General features: G+C 49.0%; 1 protein-coding gene and 1 long non-coding RNA gene across 5 annotated transcripts in view; both read left to right on the top strand.

Moving 5' to 3' along the window:
- RBPMS (RNA binding protein, mRNA processing factor) overlaps positions 1–22,412 on the top strand; it is a 128,272-nt gene that overhangs the window by 22,082 nt on the left and 83,778 nt on the right. For all 4 annotated transcript variants that reach the window (XR_005599114.1, XM_039540508.1, XM_039540509.1 and 1 more), the window contains exon 2: positions 12,018–12,095. Coding sequence is in view for 3 of the 4 variants with exons in the window: in XM_039540508.1 (XP_039396442.1) it covers positions 12,018–12,095 (78 nt within the window). In the remaining variant the exon portion in view is untranslated. The remainder of the gene's footprint in view (positions 1–12,017; positions 12,096–22,412) is intronic.
- On the top strand, positions 1,149–6,785 carry LOC120406156. The gene is made up of 2 exons (XR_005599118.1): positions 1,149–1,207; positions 3,858–6,785. It is a non-coding gene; the product is annotated as an uncharacterized LOC120406156 (long non-coding RNA).

Below are 22,412 nucleotides of genomic sequence, written 5' to 3'. Positions count from 1 at the left end.
CTTCCATTTAAAAATAGTAAGTTTCTGGCCCTCCTGGTGATGGATCAAAGCAGGAAAACTGAGGCTCCAGCACCAGATGGCAAATCCCCCAGAACTTCCCTGACTGTTTCCTAAAATCCCCTGGTGCTGGGAGGCCTGACTTTGCGCACACAGGGTTGGTGTTGCTGGGGATAAGCTGCGAACACAGAAGCTGGGGCATCTGGCCACCATCCCCATGGACAATGAAAAGGAGCTTCCCTGGGCTCTTTCTCCCTGCCTACTATCTCCCTGCTGACACAGCTGCCCTCTCCTCCCCACTGCCACTCAGCTCCCCGGCAGGGCCCACCAGCAGGGGAGAAAAGCCCTCATTGGCTCCTGGAGGGCATGGGACGATTTGTTTAATTGAAGACGTCAACAGTAGCTAGACAGTTCTGTATCTATTTGCTTCCTTGGCGTGAATAGACTGGTACTGACAAGAAGGCTAATAGCCTTGCTGGGTGATTTTATTGCAAGTCTTGTGATTTTGGGTGTGTCACGGAGTCCCCGGGCGATGCTCTGGAACTGCTCCCCACAAGCCAGTCAGGACTTTGGGGAGCCTCCTCTCCCTTGGCGCAGACTGTCTTCAGGGCAAGAAGCTCACATGGCTTCACCTCCTGGGTCTCTCCTTGGAGCATTCAGCATATGCCCCTCCGTGTGCTTCCCACAGCATATGCCCCTCCGTGCGCCCAGGCGGGGTCCTGGGGAAGCCAGAGGGTCCTGCACCCTCACTTCGCAGTCAGTGACTCTCAGCTAGACAGTAAAACAGGTTTATTAGATGACAGGAACACAGTCTAAAACAGAGCTTGTAGGTACAGAGAACGGGACCCCTCAGCCAGGTCCATTCTGGGACCCAGCAAGCCAGACAACCCCGTCTGCCCTCACTTCCCATCCCCAGCCAGCTCCCAGCTGAAACCCCCTCCAGCCCCTCCTTTCTGGCCTTTGTCTCTTTCCCGGCCAGGAGGTCACCTGATCTCTTTGTTCACCATTAGCCATCCCCTTGCAGTGGGGGAAGGGCCCTGGCCATTTGTTGCTAGGAGACAGATTGTGAGCCATTTATGCACACTGGAGACTTTTAATGCATTGGGGAAACTGAGGCACCCACACAGTATTCAGAGGAAACATTAAGAACAGTCCCACTTCATCACAGGGTGCATCTCTCAAACCCCAGCTGCCAGAGCCCTGGGATTTGGTAAGAATCTCAACTTTCATTTCAGAGAAAAATTTCTGCCAGGCCTTGTGAAAAAAGCTTGAAAACACAACTCAGGTGCTGCTTCCTAAACACTCAGAAGCCAGAAAGCAGCTACAAAGAATTTGTTATTTTTAAAAATCTCATGATTGGCGTAACAATCTCATGATTTTGGGGCCTGACGCTTGATTTTAAATGTTTGGGGCTCACTGTGCTGCATTCGGTGTTTTTACCCAGCCTCTGTATGCGCTTTATTTACGGTACAGCCACATCAAGTTTCAAGGGTGTTAAAACCATTTGTAGATTAGCAGGATAGAAAGGGGCATCCGACACAAGGGGTAATATTCCCGAAAGGAGTCATTGCAACTCCTTCAGACTCCACTGGCTTGCAGCTTCAAAGAGAGCGAAATCTGTACCCTGAGCCTAAGTGGTGCAAATTCATTTGATAAACATGAATAACACTAAAGGGTTTTAAACTCTGCTTTAACTGAAAATCTCAACTGCCCGATACTGATGGAGCTGTTTAATGAGGCCTCCCCAATTATTCTGGAACGATTGAACACTTGTGTAAGAAATGTTTTCTGAACCGGTTAGTTTTGTTTTTCTTGATTTCCTGGAACAAACTGAACGTCTTGTTGCATTTTATTGAAGCCATTAATCTTCTGTCCCAATACGCTGGGTAGTTATCCAGAAAGGAAGGAATAAGAAATGAAAATAAGCTTGCAACAAAGATAAAATTCAAATGAATTTCGTTGTCGACTCTCCACCCGTACACTCTACTCTGGAACTCTTCCTTCTTAAAGGGTCCGCCAGCGCTCACTCGCTCACTCAGACGGTTCCCGTACGGCTGCCCAAAGCTGCTGCATTCCTTGCCCAAATCCTTTCTGTGTGGGCATGGCCCAGCCCAGCCCTGCCCCGGGATGGCATCCCCGCTCCCCGGCTCCCACTGCAAAGAGGACACAAGGCAGGGGCGTCTGTGGAAGGGAAGTAACAGAGTTAGGTGATGAGGTTACATGGGGCGGAGGGATAGCTCAGTGGTTTGAGCATGGGCCTGCTAAACCCAGGGTTGTGAGTTCAATCCTTGAGGGGGCCATTTGGGGAACTGGGGTAAAAATCTGGGGATTGGTCCTGCTTTGAGCAGGGGGTTGGACTAGTTGACCTCCTGAGGTCCCTTCCAACCCTAACATTCTATGAAAGATGCTTGTATCAGTAGCCGGCCGAGTTGGTAGCTGTGGTGAAACAGCCAGCGGCCTAGGTGTCTAGAACCATGCTTCTCCCTTCTTGGGCAGAGTGGCCAGTTATCAGACTAAAATCCGCCCACCTCCCAGTCTGCGCCTGCTGCTGTCATCCCCATGCTGGTTGGGCTGCTCTCGACCCATGGACCTGGGGCTGGATCCAGAAGAGAGGCCCCAGAAAGGGCTCACTTCTTCCCCCCGTCAGAGAAAGGTGCTGCTCAGAGGGAGGGAGGGTGGCAGAATCTGGGCCTAACATCCGAGGCAGGAGCGTAGCCCACACCGGTCAGGAAAGCCTCTATTCTCTGGGGTGCTGGGGCTCCCAGGCATGTCTCCATCGCCGTCACTCCCACACTGAGAATGGCCCAGCTCATGCTCCCCATACGGCCCCTTTACACTGGCAGAAAGGAGCCCTAAACCAGCTGAATCTTTCTGCCAAGGAATTCCCTCAGTATTAGGGGCTTCCCTGGAAAAGCCTGCCCTAGCCTGCTTCAGCTAGGGGAGGTGCCGAGTGGCTACACACCTCTGGCCCAGTGACGATTCCCTAAGAGGCTGGGTGTCCCGGGTTTGGGGCATCTATGAGAGAAATTAATAAGACTGGGACTGTTCAGCTTGGAAAGGAGATGACTGGTCTATGAAATCATGACTCGTGTGGAGATAGTAAATAAAGAAGTGTTATTTACTCCTTCTCATAACACAAGAACTAGGGGTCACCAAATGAAATTAATAGGCAGCAGATTTAAAACGAACAAAAGGAAGTGTTTTTTCACACAACGCACCATCAACTTGTGGAACTCCTTGCCAGAGGATGTTGTGAAGGCCAAGACTGTAACAGGGTTCAAAAAGGAACTGGATAAGTTCTTGGAGGATGGGTCCATCAAGGCTATTAGCCAGGCTGGGCAGGGATGGTGTCCGTAACCTCTGTTTGCCTGAAGCTGGGAATGGGCGACAGGGGATGGATCACTTGATGATTTACCTGTTCTGTTCATCCCCTCTGGAGCACCTGGCATTGGCCACTGTTGGAAGACAGGACACTGGGCTAGATGGACCTTTGTATGGCCATTCTAACCCCGTTGCTAGGCGCTGTATTGGTTATTCTGTAACCCGTGCAATGCACAGTGTGAGACAAATCGTAGCATCAGTACCTTGGGCTGGGGGTTTTAGGCCTAAATGACCTTGTTATAAAGCATCAGGAGAAATCTCTGAGCAGAGCCGACGTCCCGAGTTAGGTTATTAATGACAGAGCTAGCTTACATATTACAGAGCCGAAGGACGGGGGGAAGTGCTGTGGGCTCTGGCTGGCAGTACAAGTGTAATTACAAAGGGAAGGGATCGTCGGGGGTCAGTAACTCTGGCTGCTGATTGCGGGGAAGATCTGGGTCTAATATTAACTGGAGTCTCTCTTGTTTGTGTGCTGCAAGTTGAAACCATCCTACATCAAAGGACGGAGGAGCATGCAGGTCCAGCCATGCCAGTGAGGACTCATAGGGCATGAGGTGAAGCCCAGCATTCCTGAGCAGCAGTAATGTCAGGGGACAAAGGACTCAGTCTTACTCCTTTGACTTAGTTCCTGATGACTTCATTTTGGGGTCACCGAGGTAGGAGTGATTAAACAAGGAATCCAGCGAGGCTGTCTGTGCAAGGAATGAGTTTCCCTCAGTGATAGGTTCCAGGGTATGGATGCTTCCCCACCGCCCTGGAGATAATTTCACAAGACAACAAATCTGCTCAGGGCCCTGCAAGAAGTGTTGCAGTGGGCGAGTGTTCACCCCGGACCTGGCTGAGATCATAGGTGAAATGAGGTAGGTGGCTCCACCTTGTCACCAGAAGACGTCCCTCCAAAGTCCAACATTGGCCCTGAGCATCCTGGATGGGATCTGGACCCCAGTGATATCTCTGGCAAAGCTCCCACTGGCTTCCGAGGGGGCAGGATTCCCCCCATGGCTTGTCCACACTAGATGTGATGTTTCCATTCTGCACGCAGCCAAGGCTCGAGAACCTGTGGTTGCTCCTAGGGGCATTTCAGGGTGATGGCTTGGACTCCTAAAGCAACCAGAGCTTTGATCACTTCGTACATTAGTTGGATACCATAAAAGCCAAGATCAGCTTAACCCTGCCCTTCCCCCCTTGCTTCTCCCCGCCCTGTTCATTCCCCATGCACTTTAATGCTCACTGGTCACTCCGTCATGCCCGCTAGTTTCTGTCATGACTGAGGTAGGGCGTCCCCCTTCCTGGTGACTGCTGCTGGTCTCCTGTGGCCATGCCCTGCTCTTTCCCGCTGCTGGCGCACTGTCTGGGAGACTCTGCATGGAGACTTCGGGTGTGGCAAACTGGGTGTATCTCTGCAGCGCACCAGCCTGCTACGCACTAAGCGTCCGTGTGGACCTTGCTAGCGCGTGCTAACCGTGCGGGGGTGCACATGGCCATACTCGCATTCCAAGCAGCAGTAGGTCTGTGCACGCCAGGGACCTGTGAGTACGTGGCAGCAGGCTCCACGTGGACAGAGCATGCGTGGCAGGCTGGAGGTGCTGAAGATGCACACCTGGGCTTGCTGTGCACCACGTCTCCGTGTGGACAAGCCCAAAGTCAGTGTCTTGGGTGTGACGCAGCGTGGGCAACCTTAACGTGGGCATTTCCTGGCTCAAACCGTGCAACTGGAGGCTGAGAGGTCCAAAAATAAGAGCCTAACTCGGAAGTCAGTGGCCCAATTGTGAAAAGAACTGAGCAACTACCAGTTCCCATTGGCTTCAGTGGGAGCTCAGCACGTCTGGAAGGGAGATGACTGACGTAGAAGCAGAAGAAATGAGGTGGTATTACGTAGCAGACAGCGGTTGGTTAGACCATTACTGGAGCCTGGGTCCAGCTCTGGTGTCTGCCCTCTGACACAGACGGTGAAAACTTGGAGAGGGTACTGAAAAGAGCCACAAGAACGATTTGTGGGCCAGAAACCTGGATTTTACCCCATTGGAGCCGCTGGGAGCTCAGCGCTTTGAAAAGTGAGGCCACGTTATTTAGGTATCGAAACAGAAACAAAGGCAACCGGTTTTGAGACTCATCCCCTGGTGTCCAATAGCAATACATACATACATCTATATCTATAGAGAAAGAAGAAGAGACCTCAGTTTGCTGCTGGCGCCTTGTGTGCGCGTTTATGAAGCTTCCCGATTAAAGTAGTTTATGACTCTGATAAAAGCCCATTAACGGACTGAAAAGTGGAGAATGCCATAAAACCCAGGCAGAAAGATTCCCTGGGTCTGCCTGTTACGTTGGCACAGAGGGCAGCAGCCACGCTCGTCTGTCACCGCGGTGCCTGGCTTGTCTCTTCCAGGTTTCACCACAGCCAGCGAACTTGCTCTGGGCTCGCAGGGCTAATAGAGCTGGATTGTGCACTGTCATGTCTCACTTTGTCACAGCTGACAGATATCAAATGAGCTACCCCCAGCATTATCCCCGCCGTTGACACAAGAGCTGCGTGCACCAGGCCAGTGAGGTGTAGCCAGACTAGGATACCCTTCTCCATTTAATAGCTGTCTGCCTGTAGGTCAGCCAGGGGTTATTTGTCACACAAACCAGGAATGCTCACACTCCAGAACTAGCCAGAGATTTGGATAGATATCGGTTATCTGCATGGGAAGAAGCAAATGTAAAGAAGAGAAATTGTCCTGACTTGGCAGTTTTATGGGCATCTGAGCACACGAGCTTGGCCGGGGGCTGGGCTGACTGAGCGTTTCGCTAAAAGCAGACATTCCCCTCCTCCACCCTAGGCAGCCTTCACTCCAGTGCAGCCCCCTGCTGACTCCCTGCGTCTCCTTGGCCCGCTAAGGTCTGTAGGCGCCTGACTTCTGCTGAAATCCATGACAGTTAGGAGCCTTTGTGGATCCGGGCCTTCATGTCTCTGTGCCTCAGATCCCATCTGTGCCATGCAGATAACAGGCCTACCCTGCCTGATGGGTGTGTGAGGAAAAACACATTAAATACGGCAAGGTGCTCAGAGAGAAAGAGATCCCTCCCTACCCTCTCTACCTGTCTGGCTTTCATGTTGTCAGGGCACACTGACATTTGTGCCCAGCCAGCCAGGCACACAGGCTTGACAGGCTGGGATGGTTTCAGTTCCTTACCCCTGAGTTTCAGTCATCAAGGAAATACTAACCGGGATTTGGTGTTTACTGGATGGACAAGCATGGGAGAGGCCAATCAATTTCACGGTGGCCTGGAGCGAAATTGCTGGATAAGCCGATGAGGAATGGGCACCGCTGTGACCTTTCATATCTGGCAGTAGCAGAGAACAGAACATGCTCACCTCTCCACCTGGTTGGAAATTGATTAAAAAGCCACAGGTCTTTGTTAGATAACTTGTATGTTCCTTCATCATTTCCTGTTCCCTTTTCAATTGATAGATATCCTGATACTGCTCAGACAGTCCACCTCACATTCACATGCGGGGTGGAGTAAGATTTTTACTTGGGGCTGAGTTTGCTGATATTTGGCTTGCACATGAATGGAGAAGCCTGAATCTTGTTTCCACCCAGAAGACGCTTGCAGAGAGAGCAGTGGTTTCCTTGTGTTGAGGTCAGCTTGCCTCAGTGCTGAAACTCCCCTTCATCGAGCAATAACACACTGATCTAAAAACGTTTGCGATACATTTCAGTCTGGATAGACCTTTCTTTGGCAAGCTGCCCTGGGTCACAGAGCTGAGGTGAACTCTTGTGCAGAGCCGCCATGTGTCCCTGAAAACTGGAAACTTCCCTGTACCAGGGCATGTCCGGGGATCCTGGTTGGTTACGTGCATTTGGTCCCCTGTGTCTGTGACCCCTGCAGACTTGCTGCATGAAGGAGCCTCTGCCCAGGGGCGCCGGTGAAACTGACAAGAGACTGGTGGAGTGCGTGTGCATTTCAAGCCTACACCAGGCCGGTCACCCTCTGACACTCCTCCCCAGACCCAGCAGCATGGCCTCTGGGGGAGTCTCCCCACCCAGTCTCACCAGTAGGGTGACCAGACAGCAAATGTGAAAAATCAGGACAGGGGGTGGAGGGTAATAGGAGACTTTATAAGAAAAAGACCCCAAAATTGGGACAGGCACTATAAAATTGGGACATCTGGTCACCCTACTCACCGGCTCTCTCTTCAAGATAGTCTCTGTAAGGCTGCCAGCCTCCCTGCGGAAATGTAAACATTGGGCTATTTTAAGTGCTGGCAAACATCTGGGTGAGTTTGTTACATTCCCGTTCCAGCTTCCACCTTGACATGCCAGTGGCTGAGTGGTAATGCAGATGCGTTTTTCTAGGCAGATGCTTGGGCCATGGGCAAGGAGGAGTAAGGGCTGAAACATCTCTTGGGAGCAACACTGTAACACCCCACAGCTCGGTATATGGACTCGTGACTCATGGGTTAGACCCTCCGCTGAGTAAGTCAGCCTAGGCGAATGTGGAGCTCCGGCTGATTGACATTGTTTGGGGATTTGACCTATTGACGCCAGCGGAGCTATGTCAGTTCACACCAGCTGGGAACCTGGCCCACTGACTCCAGTGCCAGTGACCTGTTTTACACCAGCTGTGGATCTGCCTCATTTACTCCATGGAGCTACAGCTGATTTCCATCATCTGGGGATCTGGCCCATTGACTACAACAGAGCTGACCTGGGAGACCTAAGAACAGAAGCCCCAGTCTGCCCCCAAGCCAGTGGGCCATGTGCTCCCTGACTGGCGGGGAAGCCTGTTGTCCTATAGCCCTGTCCTGTTTGACCAGCAGAATGTGAAGAGCAAAGGTTCCCCTTTAAAAGGCGGGCGTCTCAAGTGCAATTCCCTCTCTTCTGACCGTCCCTCTTGGCTTTTTGAGCCTTTGAGTGTGTATTCGAGTGTCCCTAGCAGGAAGGCAAGGCACTGATAGCAAATCTCTTTGGAGCGCTGCAGGGGTAGTGAGCTACTCCAGGGTTGGGGAAGCGTGGGTGTTCTGAGCAAGGATTCATGTCTTTCTGACTAGCCTCAGAGCGGAGTGTTTCACACAGACATTTGAAATATGATTTCAAGGAAGATGCAAGTTAAGGGAGCAGATTATGATGAGATTCCCCACCCAGAGAGGAAAGAAACACGTGGCTGAAAATGCATCTTTCTATGATTAAATGTCAGGCTGTACCTTGAATTAAGGACAAGGACCGTACCACATTTGCCAATGGCTGGTCTACACTGGGAAATTGCATCTGCATAGCTACTACACCCCTGAGAGAGGTAACTGGACCAACCCAACTCCCGGGGTAGCCAGCGCGAGGTCAATGGAGGAATTCTTCCATCCACCTAGCTGCCACCTTTCGGGGCGGCGCATTACCTCTGCTGTTGGGAGAACCCTTCCTGTCAGCATAGGTAATGCCTATACTGAAATGCTTGCAGCATGCAGTGGAGACATACCATAACTGTCAGTCAGGCTTAGAAGAGGATTTGACTATTAACTCATACCATTGTGTGAACAAAAAGTGGGCTTTTATGGCTTATTTACTCCATTTCACTGCCAGGGAGACCATAGGCACCTAATCTCTACAGGATGGTTATGAGGTTATAACATGGTATGATCCTGTCTACAGAAGGGATCTAGGCAGAACACGGTCAGGGCATTATTTTAGAGTAATATGAGCTACCAACACAGTCTGACTTGCTGTGTCGATGGGAGCTGAAGACTTCCGATGGGTTTCATTGGGTAGGTTCTAATTTCCTAATTAATGCTGAACTCTGGAAGTAAGATTAACTCGAGCTGTCCTCATCTTTACGATGGGGCACCCTGGCCAAGGCTCACCCTAAAGACCCTTCTAAACATAAACAGTGGTGCAGAAAAATCCTTGGAACGTTTTAAAAAGGAAATTGTAGTAAATCAGGACGTGCAATTTAAAGGGTGCTGCTGTATCAGAGAAGTGGGGTTTTTAAACACTGAAACTGACCATGATCCCTTCCACATTCTTGGAGCATGAAGTGGTTTGGTTTGCCTTTCTCAGGGCACGTCTACACTGCCCCGCAGTTTGGACTATGGAGTTGTGAATAGCAGCGCGCACCAAAGTGCTGCACTGTATCTCCCCTGTGTGGATGCGAACTAAAATTAACTTGTTCAGGGGTAATCTTCAACGAGCCAGCGGACATTGTTTTCAGAACAGTGGTTCTTGTAGATTCTCCGGTACATCTTGTTTTGCAGACAGTGTGGGAAGAATCTATCCTGAAATGGAAGTCTGCACGCTGTAGAGGAGCACCTCTGCAGAAGATGATTTTTAGCAGTACAGAGTCTTCAACGAATGAATCACAGTAGCTACAGTGCAGCTATCTTATGAATAAGGCCCTACCAAATTCACGGCCATGAAAAACGCATCACAGACAGTGAAATCTGGTCTCCCTCCATGAAATCTGGTTTTTTGTGTGCTTTCACCCTATACAATACAGATTTCACGGGGGAGACCAGTGTTTCTCAAATTGGGGGTCCTGACCCAAAAGGGAGTTGCAGGGGGGTTGTGGTATTGCCACCGCTACTTCTGCGCTGCCTTCACAGCTGGGCGGCCCGAGAGCAGTGGCTGTTGGCCAGATGCCCAGCTCTGAAGGCAGCGCCGTGCCAGCAGCAGCAGCACAGAAGTAAGACTGGCAATACCATCCCATGCCATCCTTACTTCTGCACCGCTCTCCAGCTGCCCAGCTCTGAAGGCAGCACTGCCACCAGCAGCAGCACAGAAGTAAGGGTAGCAGTACCACACGCCCCCAATCAATAACCTTACTACCTCCCCACAACTGCTTTTTGGGTCAAGATCCCTACAATTACACCACTGTGAAATTTCAGATTTAAATGTCTGAAATCATGAAATTAACAATTTTTAAAGTCCTATGACCGTGAAATTGACCAAAATGGACCATGAGTTTGGTAGGGCCCTACTTATGAATGACAGCGTTTCAGAAGGGGCATCTTGCTGTTGCCCGTGTGCTCCAGTTCATGTTCAGGAATTATTCTATAGCCCAGACTCTCTTCTATGCCAAGAGTTGCTTGGTGCAGGGTCCTGGCATAAGTTATAGCAGCCTAAAGGCTGGTTTCGCTTGTGGCAGCCAGCTGTGGCCCCCAAGGGACTGTACTGGGGCTACAAATCGGTGCAACACAGGGGCACTCCACTCCTATGCTGGGTACCGGCAGGGGAAGTTGGCACAGGAGTCAGCTATGCCAGCATCACATCCACTGAGAATTCCCAGATACTGGGGCATTCTTAGCTGGCCAGGTGGAGCCAGATCGCAGCCAGGGTGTATCCCTGTTTTATTCCATTCCATAGAGATGCTTATACTGCCCTCACCCCTGTTGTGGCTGCGCACCTTAGTGGAAAGCTGCTGGAGCAGAGCCTGTAGCCATGGCTCTGCCTCCCTTTGTCCATTCATCATGCACACCCCTTTCCCAGATTACGTTACAGTACAGAGTTGTGGGTGGTTGGTGTAGCAGCTGGTTCTGCTTGGAGATGGTAGCCTGGCAAAGGGATGTTACAGAATGGCAGTGAAGAGGTATGATCAAAGGTTGGCATCTCTACGGTCAGAGTTAAGGGTGCAGATTTTTGTGTATTAACTTTCTAGGTTTTTTTAATACTTGAATTGGAGAGGGGTTGGATAGGAGGGGGCTACACCTCTAGGGGAGTGGGAGAGAAGTGCAGCTGCCGGCGGCAAAGATTTTATCCACCAGCAGCTGCAGGTGAAAACTTCTCCATTGTAGGCTAAAGTCTGAAAGAAAAGTGTAGCTCCTGATGGAGAAGGTTTTGCATGCGCCTGGCCCCAGTCAGTCAATCAGGTTTCTGTGTGCCCAGCTGTGCCCAGTCAGGGTTAGGTGCCCAGTACTAGCATGTACTGGGCACCTAACCCTAGCACGTTTTCAGTTCTAGCATGAATAATAGTTAAAAGTGACCATCAGTCCAAATTCTGTTTTTTAAATAGCTGTTGCACAAGATCTACTCAGGACTCACCTCTCTTCAAAGAGCTGTGTGGAAAAACATGTTCAAAGCAATAGCTGTGCTGCTCAAAGATTTCCCATTAAAATCTAGATAGAAAAACCAAACAAACGGTATAGAAAATCAAAGGACCATAAAAACTAATCCGGTGCGGAATTTAACGCCAATTGGTCACCTACTTTTAGGGGGAAACCAGGAATTCATGACCCATTTCAAGCCCAATTTAAAACTCAGCCTTAACTATGGAGTTGCCAGCCAGGAGTCTTCAAAATGTTGAGAGATTTTCATATGCTGCCAAAAACAGGCCATACCGTATGAACCTCAGACAGGCAATGGCCATTGTCAACCACTTATAACAGTCACATCTGGCCAGCAAAAGGCACTTTCATGACCCAAGGAACAGTCCCCTGCCAAATTTCAAAGAGCTCCTGCAAACCTTGTGAGTGTTAAAACTTTTCAGGAGAAGGTCAAAAGAATCTTTAATAGTGCATCTCTCTCCTTTCCCACCAGGCTATCTGTGTTTACACCTGAAGCAAGTTTTAATTAGGTTCTTCATATGGATTGTCTGGATAATTTCAAAGCCTGCAGTAGATTTTGGATGTGTATCTCAATTGCATGTTTGTCTTTGTTGATTCCTAGGTCCGGACTCTCTTTGTGAGCGGCCTTCCCCTGGACATCAAACCGCGGGAGCTCTACTTGCTGTTCAGACCCTTCAAGGTACTGTTTGTCTGCTCTGCAGGAGTGCTGGGATCTGAAAACACATGTACTCCTCAGAGGAGCGTATCGTATCTGACACACTTCTCCACTCACGTGGCCATGTCGTTATATAGCTAGTGTCAAAAGGGGGTGCAAGCGATGTGAGTAACACACAGTGATGACAAATGGCTAAGTACAGAGTGGGGAGAGGTGTTTCAAGGTGTGAGCCAGGGGTCAGGAATAGATTTGGTCTTACTTAACATACTCATTAGACAACTACCAATTGGCCAAGGGTGGGCTTGTGGGATGGGGGCTCAGGAGATTTGGGTTCAGTTTGAGGCCTTGCCACAGACTCTCTGTGGGTCATTGGACCAGTCGTTGGGGCCTGATGTTCTGTGGAGCTGCAGATCCCATTGACTTGAGTTGGGGATGCTCAGCACATCTGACAATCAGCCCTTCATTAATGTGAGCCTCATTTCCCCATCTGTAAAATGGGGGTATCATTCTCTCCTTATGTCACAGGCGTGTTGAGAGCCTAAATCCATGAATGTCTATGATGCACTCAGATACCGTGCACTTTGGAGCCACAGAAATGCCTGTTATGGGGTAGTTAGTGGCAGTGATGCCTAGTTCAAACCAGACTCTACTTTACACTTAAAACAAGAGTTCCTCCTCTGCTTTTCCGACAAAGCACAGCATGGCCAAGAGTTGCAAAGGTCGGGCTCCTAAATCGATGTTCAGGCATCTAACTAAGAAACCTGATTTTCAGACGTGCTGAGCGTCCAGCACCTTCTATAGACATCTCTGGACACTGCTCAGAACTTCTGAAAATCTGGCTGAGTTTAGATTTCTGGGGGGGTTTTTAATCTTGGCCTGAGATAGAGGTGGGCAACAGGTATTTGAACTTGGAATGCATGTGATGTAGCACGGTCTAGTGGTGTTTGGAGCTCGTACTGTACTAACATAAAGGCAAGCTACAGGTGTAAGATTTCTCTACTATATTTGGTGCTAGGTATCGTGATACTAAATATGCCAGGAAGCAGGAATGAATTCAGGCAGTAAATAAATGACTAAGGGTCTAGAGAGACTGATTTAAAAGAAAAGATAAAAGCTAACTCTGTATAGTTTGTACTCATACTTGTAAGGTGTAAACACCAGTAGGCAAGGAATTGTTTAAGGTGTAAACACCAGTAGGCAAGGAATTGTTTAAGGTGTAAACACCAGTAGGCAAGGGAGGTCAAACTGAAAGCAGTTAGATAATATTAAGGCGACAAGATGGGTGAGTGTTATGGTGTGCACTAGGCCAGAGGCTCCCTGCTGAAAGCCTCAGAGTCCTGCCACACCAGTCCCAGGAAAGGAGCAGTAAAGGAGTCCTCCAAGCAGCCTAGAGTGGCTGCAGAGGGCAGCCAATCAGGCCCCAGGAGGGCAATATTAAAAGGAGCTGCAGTGCAGACCATACTCAGTTCCTTGCTGCAGCCGGAGGAGTACACATGGTGCTCCTGGCTGGCCAAAGGGAACTGCAGCACCACGGATAGCTCAGTGCTGGCAGGGACTGGGGAACCGAGACCAAGTTCGTGGCTGGCTGCTGGGCCTGAAAGTACCTTTTCCCTGAGGTCAGGGTGAAGCATCAGTGAAGACTGGGGCTGAGGGGAAGTGGCCTAGGGATCTGAAAGTATTTTTTGTATAGGTACACAATCGTGCGTGGCTGCTATTCTTAGGGTCCCTGGGCTGGGCCCCGGAGTAGAGGGCAGGCCAGGCCACTGGGGAAGTGGCCCACAATTAGATAATGATAAACGTCCCAGAAAGGGATCTGAACTACTCAGTGGCCTAGCTGGGGTCAGAAGGTTCCAGAGAGGCAAAAACCATTGCCTCCAAGGAGGAAGCCCTGGAGGTATGACCTGACCTGATGTCAGGGCTGGGACTGTTTAAAGATTGCAAATACACCTGACCAGAAGGGGCGCTCGTGAGAGGTGGATGCCACGTTGTTACAGTTGATCTTTTATTGGATCAACTTCTGTTGATGAAAGAGACAAGAAATGGAAAACCTGTCTTATGAAAGGAGACTGAAAGAGCTTGGCTTTTTGAGCCTATCCAAAAGAAGGCTGAGGGGAGATATGATTGCTCTCTATAAATATGTCAGAGGGATAAATACTAGGGAGGGAAAGGAATTATTTAAGCTCAGTACCAATATGGATACAAGAACAAATGGATATAAACTGGCCAACAGGAAGTTTAGACTTGAAATTAGATGAAGGTTTCCAACCATCAGAGGAGTGAAGTTCTGGAACAGCCTTCCAAGGGGAGCAGTGGGGGCAAAATACATATCTGGCTTCAAGACTAAGCTTGATAAGTTTATGGAGGGGATGGTATGATGGGATAGCCTAATTTTGGCAATTAATTGATCTTTGACTATTAGTGGTAAATATGCCCAATGTCCTGTGATGGGATGTTAGATGGGATGAGATCTGAGTTACTACAGAGAATTCTTTCCTGGGTGCTGGCTGGTGAGTCTTGCCCACATGCTCAGGGTTTAGCTGATCGCCATATTTGAGGTCAGGAAGGAATTTTCCTCCAGGGAAGAGTAGCCAGTAACCCAGTGGGCATTCATCTGGGATGTCGGAGATACAGGGTAAGTCCCTGCTCTGCCATTCTCCCTCATGCGAGGTGAGTGAGCTGACCCCCAGGCGGTTGGCCATTTGGGGGCAGGTCTCTCAATCTCTCCTGCTGGAGATGTTCCACTCCGTAGGAATAATTAAATTGTCACTGAGACAGAGAAAGCAAGATAGTGATTGGCTCCATAGGCTGATGGTTAGGGCACTCATGTGGTAGACCGAGAGTCAATTCCCTGTGTTTCTCACATTCCAGATGAGTGGCCTGACCATCAGCCTGTAGAGTCAGTGTGTGTCTCTCTCTCTCTGCCCAGTGAATATGAAATATTGATACCATGTTGTATAACAGCTCCAGTAGGAGAGGTCAAGAAGGCCACCCTTGGATAGCCTGGTAGTCAGGCTACTCAGCTAGTATATGGGAGACCCAGATTCAAGTCCCTGCTTCCAATCAGGCAGAGCAGGGATTTGAACCAGGGTTTGCCATGTCTCAGGGGAGCGCCCTGGGTTCAGGCTCTCTCGAAAGGTCTCTGGTTCATCCCCATGCAAAAGAGGGGAAAGTTTGAAATCTTGCTAAGTTTCATGCAGTAAGAAATCTATTTCCACACCAGCTCTATAACAATTCCTTTCCCCACCTACCCGCTCTGTCCAGCTGCCAGTCAATGCCCTTCACTACTCTTATTCACCCAAGTCCCCTCCGTCTACCCAGCCCAGTCCCACAGGGAAATATTCAATCTCACTCTAGTTGGAAGAGTTCTAAAAGAAACTAACCTGCCAAATTGTGAGAAGGTCCCAGCCGCTGCCCATCCTTGCCTTCTATGCGTGGTTTTCAGACTTTGCATGAGAAGGAGCAGCTACTGACTTGGTCTCAGCTGTGTCCTCCATTTCAGGGGTATCAAACCCTGCACCAGCACGGGAGGGGTTAAGGAGCTGCTTTGGACTGGAAAGTCCCAGCCCTCCATACCTGCAAACCAACCCAGGGCTGGAGGAGGAGTTAAAAGGAGGGAACTCCGCTGGGATGGAGGCAACTGGCTGTTGAGTTCCCCAGCACCTAGACAGCCCTTGCAGAAGTAGGACAAGAATCCCCTGGGCTAAGAAGGGGAAAGAGACTGACTTGCATTGGGGACCCAGTGGACTCTGGAGTGGACTGCAATGGTACTAAGGCCCTCGGGATTAAGAGCGGCCAGTATCCTGATGGAAGCTACCTTCAGGTTTTCTTTCTCTTCCTTTCCACCTTTATTAAAACATTCATCCAGTGTCGAGATAAAAGTTACATTAATGGAGTCATGGGGGAAATTTTTTACCCCAAATGTATTCAGAAACCAAGAACAATCCTTCAATGTTTTAGGTGAAAACACTTTATTTAACGAGCAAATTGAAAGAACTAGAAGGAGTCCCATTCGGCATAAGCCTATATGCAGTTTTCACACATCAGCGTTGATGTGGAGTGGTCAGTGCATACAAAGTCACTGTGTTCTCCACGTTGTTTGCAGTTCTTCTGGTCAAGTATGGCAGCATCCACTGCTGAGTTTGCCAGGTGCTCCAGTGGTGGCTGGTTTTCAGTGGTAGCCAGGGGACAGGAGTGCTGCTTTGATGGGCATGGTGAGATGATGGTTATAGAAGATTCTTCTCTTTATATGTGCACCTACAAGTTGTTCTCCTAGACTGATACGGAACAAGGCGTTTTCTTTGTCTTGGTCAAGTGTGGTGCCAAACAGGATTGTTACTGATCCAAACAATGAGATTTACAAAGCCAGCATGTTGACGAAAAGAACCATTAGCCACTTATTTATCTTGCACCTGCAGGAGTGCATTCTTGCAAGATGGTCCATGTTATCAGCACCACTTTTAGTATCAGTGTAGTGGAGAATTATGTGGGAAAACTATTTCTTTTTTTGTCGTCATCGGGGATTTGTGGCCTGTCCTGGGGGGCAATCCCTCACTCTCACAGACCTTGGGGGACAGGCCAGTCCTTGCTTGCGAATAGCCCCCTCCACCTGAGGCAAGATCCCGGTGCCAACTCTGTCCACGTGTCTATTTGGGGGACACCATCGTAGGACCTGGCCACATCAGCCGCACCATTCACCTGCTCATCTACCGGTGTAGTATGTGCCATTGTGTGCCAGCTATGCCCCTCTGCCATGTGCATTGGCCAGGTTGGACAGTCTCTGGGCAGAGGAATGGATGGACATGGGTCTGACATCGGGAATCGTGGCATTCGGAGACCGGTGGGAGAGCTCTTTGGTCCCTCTGGTCACTCAGTGATGGACATCAAAGTGGCAGTTCTTCAATGAAGGAACTTCAAAGACAGACTCCGCCATGAAGCTGCAGAACTGGAATTGATTTGTGGACTGGATGCCATCAGGTTAGGCCTGAATAAAGACTGGGAGTGGTTGGGTCATTGCAGGACCTGAACTTGATTTCTGCAGTGCTGATTTCTCCCTGCTGTTGCTCACACCTTCTTGTCGGCTGTCTGTGGTGGGCCACTCTCTTGCTACTTCAGGAGTTGTTTTTCCTCCCTTGGTGTCCTGCTGTTAATTGATTTGTCTCGTTGGACTGACCTAGTACTTGGTGGAGCACCCCCATCCTTACATGTGTTTGTACCTGCTCCTGTGTTTTTCACTCCATGCATCTAATGAAGTGGGTTCTGGCCCATGAAAGCTTATGCCCAAATAAATGTGTTAGTCTCTAAGCCCTGGTCTACACTATAGGGTTAGGTAGAATTTAGCCGTGTTAGGTCGATTTTAATATGAATCTGTCCACACAACCAACGCCGTTCCGTCGACTTAAAGGGCTCTTAAAATCGACTTCTGTACTCCTCCCCAGCGAGGAGAGTAGCACTAAAATCAACCTTGCTGGGTTGAATTTGGGGTAGTGTGGATGCAAATCGACGGTATTGGCCTCTGGGAGCTATCCCAGAGTGCTCCATTGTTACTGCTCTGGACAGCACTTTGAACTCCGATGCACTAACTAGGTACACAAGAAAAACCTCTGGAACTTTTGAATTTCATTTCCTGTTTGTTCAGCGTGATGAACTCAGCAGCACTTAGCAGCACAGGTGACCATGCAGTCGTCCCAGAATCGTAGAGCATAGAATGTTTCTACGCTCCCCCCTTCATCTCTGTCCCTGAGGTTATTGCAGATTAGAAGGTGAGAAAAACGCACTCGTGATGACATGTTTTCCAAGCTCATGCAGCCCTCCCGCACTGATAGGGCCCCGCTTAATGCATGGAGGCATTCAGTTGCAGAGGCCAGGAAATAATTAAGTGAGTGCGAAGAGCGGAGGCAGGACGCGATGCTGAGGCTAATGGGGGAGCAAACGGACACGATGAAGTGTCTGTTGGGGGAGCAAATGGACATGATGAAGCATCTGTTGGAGCTGCAGGAAAGCCAACAAGAGCAGAGACCTGCGTCTATTGGCGCTGCATCCACTGTATAACCGCCTATCCTCCTCCCCATGTTCCATAGCCTCACCCACACGCCCAAGAATGCGGGGCGGGGGAGGGAGGGGAGGCTCTGGGCACCCAGCCACTCCACTCCAGAGAGTGGCCCAAGCAACAGAAGGCTGTCATTCGAGCAGTTTGATTTTTAGTGTGGCTACAATAAGCAATGTGGCCTTGTCCTTCCCTCCTCCCCAACCCCACCTGGGCTACCTTGTCTGTTATCTCATTTTTTTAAATTAATAAAGAAAGAACACATGGTTTTGAAACAATAGTGACTTTATTTCGAAGGGGAGAGGGTGGTTGGCTTACAGGGAATTAAAATTAACAAAGGGGGAGGGTTTGCATCCAGGAGAAACACACACAACTGTCACTCGGAAGCCTGGCCAGTCATGAAACTGGTTTTTAAAGCCTCTCTGATGCACAGCGTGTCTTGCTGTGCTCTTTTAATCACCCTGGTGTCTGGCTGCTCAAAATTGGACACCAGGCGATTTGCCTCAACCTCCCACCCCACCATAAACGTCTCCCCCTTACTCTCTCAGCTATTATGGTGCACACAGCAAGCAGCAATAACAATGGGAATGTTGGTTGCGCTGAGGTCTGACCTAGTCAGCAAACATCACCAGCGAGCTCTTAAACGTCCAAAGGCACATTCTACCACCATTCTGCACTTGCTCAGCCTGTAGTTGAACTGCTCCTTACTACTGTCCAGGCTTCATGAGCCATGGGAGCAAGGGGTAGGCTGGGGTAGGTGCAACCACGTGGTGCTGCCGGCTGGGAGAGCAGCCCGAGGCAGAAGCCTCCAGCTTGCATGATATTCCAGGCAGGACTGAATCTCCATGAGACGAAGCTTAAAGAAGAGACTGACCTGGAGTCTCTGGCTCCCATTCGGTGCTCAAGGAGGAGGATAGCCATATCTGTCCAGGCGCCCATGATCGACCTCACCGAGGTCTGCCAGGAGCACCCAGGAGACATACAACAGCTATCAGTTCTACTGCACCATCTGCCGCAAAGGCAAGGAGATGCTGCTGTGTAGCAATGCTGTACTGCATCTGCCAGCAGCACCCAGGAGATGTACAGTGACGGTGAGCTGAGCAGGCTCCATGTTTGCCATGGTATGGCATCTGCATGGGTAACCCAGGAAAAAAGGCGCGAAACGATTGTATGCTGTTGCTTTCATGGAGGGAGAAGGGCCTGATGACATATACCCAAAACCACCCGCGACACTGTTTTTGCCCCATCAGGCATTGGGAGCTTAACCCAGAATTCCAACGGGCAGCGGAAACTGCAGGAACTGTGGGGTAGCTACCCACAGTGCACCGCTCTGTAAGTTGATGCTAGCCATGGTAGTGAGGACACACTCCGCCGACTTAATGCACTTAGTGTGGACAGACACAATCGACTGTATAAAATCGACCTAATTTTGTAGTGTAGACATACCCTAAGGTGCCACAAGGACTCCTTGTTTTTTTTGCTGCTACAGACTAACATGGCTACCACTGAAACCAAGTCATGATGCATCGTCGACAGCATTATTATCAACTTACCCTTCTTTGGAACCTCGGAAACCAGGCTGAGTGGCTTAGCAAACCCTAATGATAGTTATTCTCTGCTGTCATGTGGATGCATCTTATTGGGTATAGTCTGGCTTGTTTCATCAGATTGTTCTAACATAGGTCACATTTATGAAAAGACAGCCAACATCAGTCTGCTCTGTGTTGAGGATACCTGACAAGCCTGGATTTGAAGGGACCAACCTCTCTGGAGTACCTTCTATATTAGGATGACTGCATACAGCAACCATTGTCACTGCCATTACAATATAAGATACTCTCACTAGAAGAAAATGTGTACATAGAACTACTAAAAATAGAGTATAACAGTGCAACACATTTGCAACACACACATTTTTTTGATACAGAAAAAATGTTTTTCATGTTAAAAATTTTTTTTAAATTGCTGAATTGTGTACATGTGCCTAGGTGACAACATCCTAAAACAGCATGGGTGGAGGGTCACTAGTTCATGAGTTATCAACAAAATGTATGTTTGTGCGGTACAATATTACTCCCACGAATGTGGATGAAGGTTACCACTCAGCTCCTAAAGGGGGTGCTCTGCAAAGATTTGTGACAGACCCTCTCTCTTTTTATGCACACTAATTGTGTGTGTGTTACCTACAGCATTTCCTGTACTGATGGTATAACCAATGAATCCCTGTTTAAATTGCCTTTCATCCACTTTCCACTCCCTGAGGGAATTTTGTTAAGTGGGAGACTCCTGGAGTCTTAAATTCCCCAAAGTAACGCGGAGGACACACATCGTATATTGGAGCCCATGGACACAGAGAGTTTCTCTTGAATCCCAAATCTGAGTTAATGTTTCCTGTTTGCAATTTATTAAACTAGGATATAGCCAACACAGTGTTAAACACCCCTCTCTCGTTGTTTACTGACATTTTAAACTCAATATTCAGATTTGGGTCTGGTTTTAGACAAAACGGCTGAAGCGTCACTGTGAAGCTGAGGAAAGTCCATGAATGTATTTGTGCGCCACCTACCACAATGGGGTCCTGGTGCAGGAGTAGGGCTCCAAGGTGCTATTGTAATGCTCCTAATTAATAACAACGTTAATAATTTAAAATAGTTTGCCAGACTGTGGAACCCAGTAGCCCCGTCAGAATCCATACGCTTTGCTGAGCTGGAGGATACGGCAAAACAATGGCTGCAAACGTTGGACTGAATTTTTAAACAAATGAGCTTCAGCTGTAGCTAGGGCTATGCTGGGGGGGGAGGGGATTCGAACTAAGATATGCAACTTCAGCTACGCTATTTGCATAGCTGAAGTCGAAGTATCTTAGTTCGACTCACCTGGCCGTCCTCACGGCAGCGAGTCGACCACCGCGGCTTCCCCGTTGACTCTGCTTGCTCCTCCTGCCGAGGTGGAGTACAGGCGTAGTTTCGGGGATCGATTTATTGCATCTAGATGAGACACGATAAATCGATCCCCAATACATCGAACACTACCCGCTGATCCAGCGGGCAGTATAGATGTACCCTGTGTTTGCCCTCCTTTTGTGCTCCCCTTTCACAGCTATACCAGCAACCTCGTTTATTGGCAGGAATGTTCGCAGGAATAGCAAATTGTCTGTGAATATTGCACACTATTTGCAGAAAGCCTCTTTTGGCTTTGTAATCCTGAGTACTTTCACTGGATCCCTGATTCTAACAGCTGCACTCCTTTGCTCAGGGAACAGACACACTGTAGGGGAGATGACAGGCAAAAACTTATTCACACCGAGTTGGATTTTCAAAAGCACCTAAGAGTGCTGAAAGTGCAAGACCCATTGACTTGCAATGGAACTTGTGCTCCTAACTCATGTAAAGGCTCTTGGGAATCTCACCAGAATCTATCTGGTGAACCTTTGCATATAATGAGTGCTTACAATCAAATCACTTGGGAATTTGGGAAAAGAAAGTGGTGACATGTAAATAAATGATGAAGTATGAGTCACTCCCCGAAGAGCTGAGTTCTGTATAGGGGGCACAGTGAAAGCTAGCAGTCGCTCAGCAGTGCTGCGGAATCTATCGGGTCTTGTTTTGCCTGTTGCATCATCAGTTTCCCCAAGAAAGGCTACTTCATTGATCATTTCATTCATTGCCCATAGACATGATGGCAGAAGATGTTGCAATATTTTTTCCTGGCAGAAGACTGAGAAGCTATTTCAGTCTGCCTGATTACATGGGAGGTCCAAATGCTGCATTGATTTACATTTAGCTGCATGACCATGTCACTTTTAACCCTCTCCAGACCCACAGAGTCTCTTAACCCCTCAAGAACTGAATCTGGGATATTGTCTCTTAAAATATGGGACCCTATTAGCCACATGAGGATCACACTTCAAATATCCACACAGCAATACTATGGACTACTGTGGAATTCCAGATGCTGGGATAATCCTAACAAGCTTTCTCTCGTTTCTTACATCACTTCAGTCTTAAATTAGAACCACACAAAATGCGCATTTCCAGTTATAAGGAATAATTGGGCACAGGCAGGCGGCTCCAGCTTTTGCAGCTAGAACAGTTGTATGCACTGGATCCCACAGCTTAGGCTCTTTGGGCTTGGTGAAGCTGGGCTTGGCACAGGCTCTGAGGTGGCGGACAAAGGTGGCTATACACCTGCAATAATTTAAAGCAACACCCCTGTGACATACTAGGGGACGATCCAGACTAATGAGTAGCTGTGTCCAGAGGTGGATTATGATTTTGTGGGGCCCTGGGCCAGAGCAA

This window comes from Mauremys reevesii, linkage group 5 (genome assembly GCF_016161935.1).
Source record: "Mauremys reevesii isolate NIE-2019 linkage group 5, ASM1616193v1, whole genome shotgun sequence".
Taxonomy (NCBI): Eukaryota; Metazoa; Chordata; order Testudines; family Geoemydidae; genus Mauremys; species Mauremys reevesii.
Note: the sequence above shows the minus strand (reverse complement) of the source record. Positions and strands in the feature narration are given on the sequence as shown.